This window comes from Monopterus albus, unplaced genomic scaffold (assembly GCF_001952655.1).
Source record: "Monopterus albus unplaced genomic scaffold, M_albus_1.0 scaffold243.1, whole genome shotgun sequence".
In the NCBI taxonomy this organism is placed as follows: Eukaryota; Metazoa; Chordata; class Actinopteri; order Synbranchiformes; family Synbranchidae; genus Monopterus; species Monopterus albus.
In genome coordinates this window covers 138,836-148,767 of record NW_018128123.1, presented here as the reverse complement: position 1 = coordinate 148,767, position 9,932 = coordinate 138,836, and the positions used below count along the sequence as shown (strand labels likewise).

The 9,932-nt window shown below is 39.9% G+C and overlaps 1 protein-coding gene across 9 annotated transcripts in view; it reads right to left on the bottom strand.

Annotated features, from left to right (window-relative positions):
- Positions 1-4,749: 4,749 nt before the first annotated feature.
- Positions 4,750-9,932, bottom strand: part of bbx (BBX high mobility group box domain containing) — a 29,112-nt gene continuing 23,929 nt past the window's right edge. For all 9 annotated transcript variants that reach the window (XM_020620603.1, XM_020620608.1, XM_020620605.1 and 6 more), the window contains one exon: positions 4,750-8,861. In XM_020620603.1, the coding sequence (XP_020476259.1) occupies positions 8,783-8,861 (79 nt within the window). In that variant the 3' untranslated portion in view covers positions 4,750-8,782. The remainder of the gene's footprint in view (positions 8,862-9,932) is intronic.

The following is a 9,932-nucleotide window of genomic DNA, read 5'->3' as shown; positions in this document are numbered from 1 at the left end:
TATATATATATATAAAACATTAATTAGGATGTTAGAAATTAACCCGATTCTTTTGTTGGAAGCACAAGAAGTGAAGACAGGAGAGGACTATTTGAAATCAACAGAAAGTTTACTGAATGTCTGATCACAGGTAGGCCTTACAGCGCTGGGATCAGAGAGATAGAGCTCCCGCAGGAGATCCTACTTCTGAACCCCGAATTAAGGTCTTACAATACATTTTATCTTCTTGGGCTGCTCCGCCCTGGACAGGGGTGCAACCTTCAATAGTTTGTGATCCTATTGGTCATTTGGTGTGCGCCGGAGCTCGTACTTCCATGTTGAACTATGGTAAATCTAGGTGTGTGTGTGTATGTGTGTGTGTGTGATGCTAATAAGTGTGTTAAACTGGCCAGGTGGTCTTCTCAGGTTGTAGCCCCCGGCCTCTGCAGAACATCCCAAGACAAAGCAAAGCTTGGGATATGCTAAGTGGGTCAAGGTGTGAGTGTAAAACAGGCCTTTGCTAAAATGTAAATAGGCTGTCTGGTCACAAGGAGATGCAGACATCTAGTCTCTACACAGAAGTTACAGCATTCAAAGTAAGCAGATTCTACGTCATTACAGCTGTAAGATATATAAGCAAGGGAAACAAATGCACTAAAATAACCAAAGCGCAGCAGTTCTGGACAACCATCAACACGGCTGTAATATGCATTGTTAGATATTTTTAGTCAGATAGATATTGGATAGATACTTAATGTATTAGAAATGTTAGTGGAGAGAGGATGTCTAGTTAGACTGTTAAATGCTTAGGCCTGCTCATGAGTTTCTGCAGGGTACTTCTGGTCAAGGACAACTAGAGAGAAGAGTTGATGACTGTCAGCAGACAGGGTGTTTAATATTATTATTATGATGTATATAACTGTAGCCTTAGCCATAATGTTCCTATGTTCAAGTCACGACATGTACTAGAGGTCGTGAGAATGTTTTTAGCTACACACCACTTAACCAACAGACACACACATTCACACATTGATTTGCTTCATGTTTTAACTATTGCTAGAGCCAGCTCCAAAGCTGATGAGAGAGACGTCCCGGTTGACGTTTCTGTGTAGTATGGGGCTAGCCCAACCGAGGTGTTATAATGTATAGGCCTGTTGTGGTTCTGAGTCTTTCATCTTACATCTGCTTGCGTGCAGTATGGAGGTGCAAGATACCTGAGCGTGTAATGTTAATTTTACCTGTGATCCTTTGAATAAACCAGCACTGTTTTGAAGTTACTTGGACTGCCTCGTCTCTCAGAGTTAGCATGGTAACAAGAACTGGACCCTACAGCATAAACAAGGAAAATAAAGCTATGAAAAGTAACTAAGGGGAGCTAAAGGTATGAGAGGTAACAAAAGCTTACAAAGCAACTAGAGTCTATAAGACTCAAATCTTACAAGGACTATCTATGTAACTATATCTAGTGTTATTTAACTATGTAACTACTTTATCTATTTCTCTCTAACTTACTATCTAGCTATCTATTGATCTATCTCTCTATCTACAGTGATTCTCCACTAAATACACAATCTGCTACAACACTACTAACTCTCAAAGCAACTAACAGCAACAGCAGCAGCAAACCAACCTACTCTGCAAAGCCAAATTTAAAAGAAAGCCACTAAATAGGGATATCCTGTCTATGAGCACACTAGATCCCGCAAAGTGATTCACATGACAAACCGAACCAATCAGCTGATTCGCATGACGTCCGACGCACCCAACTGCTTCAAACGTCACCCAAACCACACGTGTCGGAGCCTCAGGTGTCAGAGGACCATCACTACATACAACCACTGATCTGTTGATTCACTTGATTCAGGTGACAGTTACACTACCTGAATGATGAGTTTGGGCTGATCCTCAGTCAGTGATTCCTGTTACGTGTAGATCATCAGACGTGCCAAGTACCATTAAGATAAAAATCCATGAAAATGGTCAGATTTTGTGGGGTTCTGTGTAAGAAGAAGACAAACGTATTTGATATTTGGAAAGACTGATCTGGATGATGGAGAGAGCCAGAAAAAGAACAAGGTCACTTGTGCGGGACCATTTTGAGCTTTTGCAGCCCAATGTAGTCAAATGTAACATTTGCATCTGGCATTTCCTAACAACACACCATCAGTGTTAAGACACCTCTATTTTAAGTATCCTAAGGATTTAAATGATGGGCCTACAGCAGGACAGGACAGGTAAACACTCCCTTATATAGTCACACTACACTCCCGTATAGCCCCTGTCACAGAGAATGTACTGTAGGCCTACCTTCTACAAACACAGTTCTGTTGAAAATGTATACCCATTTGAAGGTATAGAAAAATAAATACAGTCTTATATAGGACACATAGCTATAAATAGAACATAAATAATATATAAAGACTTTTTTTGTTGTCACAATTTATTTATACACAATGATACTGTGAAAATGACTTGGATGATGATAGGAAATCTGCTGCTGCCTTGACTTTACTATCTTTACTGCTGCTTTATTTCTACTCTACAAACTCTAAAACTGTGCACTCCGTATTCATTACATCTCCCATTTTCTCTAGCTTCTTCTCAACTGTCCCTTTCAATGCTTCAAGAACATCTATCGGATTTTATCCAACTAGTCTCTGACCACTGTGCTCTTCACATGCCTCCAAGCATCTTTTCCTTCCCTGATATTCTATCTGGCATTCTAAGGCCCTAGTTTGGTGGCACTTTCCTCCAGCCACAGTGACATACCTGCACTTGTCTTTCTTCTACCTTTGATACTGTTGCTTCCACTGGAGTGCCCGCCCTACTCATTGTCAAATCCATTCCAAGGTCAATAACCGGGTGTCCTGCCTGTGAGTCATCTTCCACCACTACTCTCGCAGACTCTCGGGGTATGCTCTTTTGCTTACTTGTGGCTTGATTGGTGCAACCTAAATACACTAGACTGTTGCTGTCACTGTATGTAAGGTTCCACAGTTCACAGTGCATGCCATGTCAGGACAAAAAGTAAGAGCAGAACTCCAAGGAACTCTCAGGTTATAAAAGCATATCTAGAGCTTTGAGTGCTCTCTGGTACACAGTGGCCTCAATAACTGTGAAACAGAAGACATCTGAAACCACAGAGACTCTTCCTAGACTTGGCTGTGACAAAGAACCTAAGCCACTGTGGGTAAAACCGTCTTTGGTCTTATAGAACAAAAACTGAACTGTTTGAGCAGAACTCTGTTAGAAATGAATAAATCAGTCAGATAATTATTAGACTTTAATGTGTGATAGTAATGCAGTTTAATAAGATTCAAAGTCTGCTCCAGTTTGCTCTGCTTCAAGGTTAGAAGATAATGTTGACTCTGAGAAGGGTACCTTGACACCAGTTATTTTTGTATTAATCTTGTGTAAGAATTATGTCTGAGAGAATGTTTTAGCTACACATCACGCATACAACATACACACACATGGAGTTCTTCATTTTGTTATGACTTGTGCTCAATGCATGCGGAGCATAAGATATGAGACGGAGACATCGGACTGTCTCCAACTCTTGATGTTTTTACAGCTGTCTGTGTAAGGGGTTAGCCCAAAATCTTATAAATGTATTAGGCTCTGTGTTTCCGGGGTCTCCTTTCTTCCAGCAGTAGTCTGGAGCAGGAGCCACCCGGGTTTGTGTTTCTGTAACTTTTTATTGTGGCTTTCAAAATAAATCAGCACTAAATTGAAGCAAGTCGGACTCCGTCTTCATTCAGATCTGTTCAATAAAAGAACTGGGGTATAACAACTCCAAGCACACTGTCTGGTGCACACCAGGCATAGCTCATTGTTTGGCTAATGTAATTCATACACTTAAGCATGGTGGTGGCAGCATCAGGGACTGGTCAGAACTGAGGGAAGGATGAATGCAGCCAAATACAGAGTGCCCTTAACCAGAACCTGCTCCAGAGTGCAGCAACCGGAGACTGGGGCGGCAGTTCATCTTTCAGCCCCAACTATGACCTGATGCAGATAGCCAAGACAACACAGGAGTGGCTTCAGAATAAGTCTCTGACTGTCCTTGAGCAGCCCAGCCAGACGTATAGAAATCTGTGGAGAGACCTGGAAATGGAAGTTCACAGATACTTCCCATTCAATCTGACAGATCTTTAGAGGATCTTCAGGAGGAATGTGATAAATTACCCAGTAAGGACAGAAGCTGCGCCTGCTGCAAAAAGAGCTTCTGCAAAGCACGGGATTAAAGATCTAAATACTTTTGTAGATATTTCAGTCTTTGATTTTCAGTACACTTGAAAACATTCCTAAATCTGGGTTTTTAGACTAAATCAATGGGCATAAATGCCAACTGCATTCATTTTATTTATTTCATAATCTTCAAAATGCATAATCAAGTGTGCAGAAAGTGAAGGGAATAGCAGAATGTATTTATAATGAAGTATAGTGGTGTATGTGGTAACCTTGTGTTATTCCAACAGGTTATTTAAATGTAATATATGAGAATAAATAAAAATATAAACTGACTTCTGACTGTGTATATTATATAAAATTCTATAAATAAATTAAATATAAAAAAATCAGTTAAGTGTGATTCCACTGTGGCAGCTGTCTTCTACCACTGAGGGGCTCTTACACTACGACATAACCCTGGGAGGAAATAATGAGCTACGCACAGTCCAACAGCAAGTCACATTACTGTTCAGTGAGAGGAACAATGCTGAACAAATAAGTATAAACAACAAAAGCTTTTCACACAGATGCACAGATATAATAGATGTTATTTTAATAGGTGTTCAAGAAGTAACAGTTGCGTTAGCAGAAAGTGTAAACGGAATAATAGTTGCATCAGCAAACAGTGTTATGACATAGGAGTTGTAGGTGGGTGGGTAGCTGAGGGATCCCTCACTAAGCAGGGGTTCCAGTAAGGCAAGGCTGCATTTAACAACTGGGCTGTAACAATCAAAAACATATCTGTCAAGATGATTACCATTAACATAAAACTAGATTAAGCACATGTTGTACAAACTATTAGAGGAAAGAGTTTTAAAAGATCTGGCATTACCTGATCTTCACAAAAAACAAAAGGAAGCCATGATCTACATTCCAGTAAAGGGCAGATAATCTTATACAAGTTCATGTATAAAGGGATGCATATTCAGTTGTATATTTCATTGTTTTTTATTTGACTATGTCTATAAAAACAACAGTAATAAATAAGTTGAAACTCAGCATTCAATTGTTCTATTTGACTGCAGGAGTGTCCCTGTTTTTAAACTGCTCTGAACAGACTTTCATTTTTACCGCCAAGGAAAAAGTAGTAGCAAACCAGGGGAAGCTATTGTCCAACCACTGAAAATGCAAGATTCTCTCAGTAATCAGTTCTCATGGATGCTCACATGGTACAACAAGTCTTTTGGACTTAAAAGCTCCACACATTTCATTGCATTTGCAGAGCAGCAGCTATCCTGTCGCGAGAACTGTTGGTTGTAATGAACTGTGCAACCAGGGAACAATACACCATCAGAGCATACATACAGTACAATCAAGACTGAATTAGAAAAATACAAGTACAAAATGATTACATTCAAGACAGTACTAGCACAAAAGGGTATTGTAGTCATTTAAGTAACTAATATAGGAATTTCAACTTTATAGAAGCATTTTCTAGATAGAAAAGTGAGGGGATGGGGTGATGACAGTATTATGGCTATATTTTAGAGGTGTGGATTTGTTATTGACTCGATTTTAATATTTATAGTAGCTAAAATGCATAATTTCCAGAGAATGGGTAAAAACGTATATATTTTCTTTAAAGACCATGATCATTTTGGTTTGGGTCATAAGGTGCAAGTACTGTATACTAAAAGAGGCATCGACTGATGCCCTTTTGTTGCACTTAATTGCAACTCTGGGTTCAAACACCACAGAAATCCCATTAGATACACAGGGTGAATTGTGCTGATATTGTTACCTGAAGATTTACACACATAGAAAATGCAGTGCAACTATTATGCTAGCTCTCTTTTTTAAACAGGACTTACATTTCAATATACCTTACCCTTTTCTTTGGCAAATTTTAAAAACTCACTTGCTATAAGCAAATATAGCTCTGTTTTGGGGGAAGACAATTTCTTTCTCTTTGCAAAGAACTGCACTGATGTCCACCAGTGGAAGAACTATAAAGTTTACCGCTTGGATGAGATCATCCTTAATGTAACTTTCTCTCATGTTTGAAAATATATATACATATATGTATACACAGTTTGTTTAGTAATAGAATTCTTGTGGTTCCCTTAAGCTTAACTGGGAAACATTTGCAGTTTGTTAGATGCTAAGGACAAATTTAGAGAGGAATTATAGATTTGTTGCATGTGCTGCACTATTTGCGCACTAGGGCCTACATAAGCAAAACATTATTACCATGTAACAATGCCTTGAGTTAGGAAAGACACTCTTTTTCAAGACATGAGCTCTCTAAGACCCACTGATTTCTTATTTGTCGGTCCTGTCATTAAGTATCTGAAAGCACTCTGAGCACATCTTAACACATGCTGGAGAAACTGTGATGCAGTCGCAGTCGAATACACTCTCCGGAGGTGAAAAGACAGTTCATTGTCTAGAGACATTGTATCTCAGTGCTTAGTTGCTTAGTAGGTAAGCACAGATGCATTAATTGTCTATGGGCTTGATCTTTTTTGACAACAGTCTTAATCCAGTAAACTTGACCTCAGAAAAAACCACTGAAGTTCACTAAGGGGACTTTGTTAAAAGAGCATCATAAATGCACACACTTTAACAGAAGAACAATCAATTCAATTGAAAACAAAAAGCTATAAAAGTTATGAACATGAGTTAATCTAAAACATGAAAAATGAAGTATTGGTCTACACAGAGGAACAGGCTGCTGCTAGGGAAGGAGATGAGGGGTATTGCTGGAGAGTCTGTGCAGTTAAACTTCTACTAGTCTGTGACAGCTCTACCAAGTTCCACCAACCTTTGGGAAGACAACAAATCTGCAGCACAACTGCTTCTGTCCTTATGTTTCCTCATTACTTCTGCTAATGAACTGTAAACAAAAGTATGGCCAAGGCAGAGGCATGGAAATGGAATGATTCTTTCCAAACATTAACACAACAAAGCAAAAAATAAAGGATGCAAAGTGTCATGTAAATATAAATACCTCTACAGATCTGAACATTAAATACATGTGAGCTCTGAGTAGACCATTACCTGGCAATACAATCTCAAATGGCTTATAGGAAACAAAAGGGGAAATTATTATTAAATGCCTTGTCTCCATGAGCCCTAAGAGGAACTGTAACATATCACAGTCTGATTTTGACATATCACATCAATATTTTGTTTTGTAAAAACTGGACATTTTCTTTTTGGATCCCTCCCAGATCGCCCATTTTATGAGCCAAGTAGAATACAACTATTTCATAAAACAAATAATCTGTTTAGATTGACAAACTCCTGATCTATTATAATGGAGTTTGTGGCTGGCTTTAGCCAGGTCCTGAGGACAGTGAGGACACTATTCTGACAGGCTATAGTGTAAAAGCACTGTGACCGGTGGAGACTGGATTAGGCTACCAAGAGCAACTCAAACTTCAGCTACAAATTAGTGCAGTGTTTATGAAATTAAGCAAACAAAAACCTATCCCATAATAAAAGTTGCACACAAGGAATTTACCTTTCTAAATGCTACGCAAACTGCAATAAGATCAAGTATTGATAAAAACCGCATTTCACTATCCAAAATTGTTTACACTGATTTCAGGACTGTGGCATTGAGCAGGAAGCTGGTTGAGGGCCTTGTGGTGGCAAGAGGGTGGGAAGGTTAAGGCTATGTTCGATTCACTTTCACATGACCTCCCAAACACTAGAAGCAATTTTTAAGCCAACTACTGTCTCATAAGTCTGAAAACACAACCTACCGCTAAAAGAAAAACGGGACAACAAACACCCTCAGCTACAGTCATCTATACTCCAGATGCAAGTGTACACAAGTGTACTCTTACACAATCAGTCTAACATGATTATTTGTAGCTACCACAGAGAGTTTTACAGTAGCATCATCTTAGCATACATATCAACCATGTTTTATTGAGTACACCACATTAATGTACCACAGGAAAACACTAAGCAAGTAGTTGGTAATGGAAGTCTATCCATCATGATAATTTACCCTGGTTAAAGTCATTTTGGGTTGAAGCTGGAAGGAATGGAAGGGACGAGAGCTATTCAAATACAGAGGTATTCCACCAGAGGCGGCGGGGACTCTTCAGTAGGCGTGTGTGAGGTAAAAAGGTGACAGAAAGCTGTGTTCATCTATAAAAATGAATGCATTGTTGGGTTTTTTCCCTACCTAAAATGCTGCTTTTTAAATTGCAAGACTTGACCTTAAAATGGCCTCTATTTGACAAAACAGTGTACAATAAACCCATGGCAATCATCTCTATAAGAAAACCCATGCGCTGGGGGACAGCTTGATTCTTCCACGGGCCCTAACAGAGCATCTAAAGGGGTCAGAGGAGTTCAGAAAGGCGTCGTGCCTCAAACCAAAGGAAGGCTTCAGGGAAAACACTGAGATAGCGAGGAGGTGGGAGGAGGAGAAGGACACGGTCTCTTCCCCCACCATGAACCCGAGCTCAAGCAAATTCACCTCTGGAGGGAAGGTGGAGTCTGTCCAGAGCTTCCTGATCAAGTCTCCCTTTAATGTGGGGTTACCACTGAGGAAAGTAAAGCTCCACTGCCAGTGTCCATTTGTGGCTTCTCAAAACAGCAGAAGAGCTGATCACTGATCAGCACAGGAGATGAGGACTGGAGTCTGGGCAAGCTCCTTCTTCTGACTCTCAGCCAAGCCTCTCTGGCCTCTGAAACAGGAAAATAAAGAGTGTGACCACACTTTTTCAAATAGCCAGCGTGTTTTTGAAATTGAAGAATGTTAGGCTTTGCTTTAAAGGCCTGCGCTCTTTTTTTTAGTTATGCTTGTTTTTCTTTGTATTGTTTTTGTGCAGTTTTAAGTTGAGAAAGCTGATACTTCAGAGTGGAATTACACAATTACTACTGACACAAGAGGCCTAGATGCTAGAACATTTGCATAATTATTGTCATAGACCTAATTTCCTTTCCTCTGTGAGGTTTGTCTGAATGATCCCAGTCATTTACCTGCACAAGCATGTTGGAAATTACTTGTTTCAGCCTGGAAGCATTCAATTATGATCATGATCAAATCTCACAAATAGCCATATAAAGCTACCTGACCTGCTATATTTGTGGCAAGTCAGGATAAAAAACTTCACACTGTCAAATATCAGCAGATGAATATCATATAACGTAGTGTATTTAGCTGTATTAGTACTCATGCTGAGAAAGCTGAAAGCCCTACTGCTGTCTACACTGTGTTGACAAAGAGCCAGGCTGTGACAGAACTAAAGAGCAAATGGTTTGACATGAAGTTACACAAGGTCCAGAACTAAAATGGGAGGTGGTCAAGTCAATGTGACTGTCATAAAGGTGGCAAGAGAATACATTTGTCAGGGCCGCTCGGCCGCTGCCTCTCCTTCGTTTTTCTCTCCTTTACCTTCTTTATCACATGGGCTCTGCACCTCAGCTGTGTTGCATTCCAGTAATTAGCAACTGGTTTGTCGCTGCAGACAGCTGGGGTGCATCCCGTTGATTACTTTTTTTTTTATTTATACCTCAGGCAGACGCTCCACCGTCGCCGGATCATTGTTATTTGTTATGGTTATTTTTACTTACTCACACCAAGTAGGTGACTAAATTTATGTTTAATCTGCACATTAAACGCGGATAGAAGGCTACGCTGACAGTCGCTGTGCGTTATGGCTTGACCTACCACGTTGTTTGTGCGTTTCGCAGGACGCACCTAGTAATCCACGCTGACGGGCCCCGTGCTGTTGATTTACGGATTGCGGTTTGCT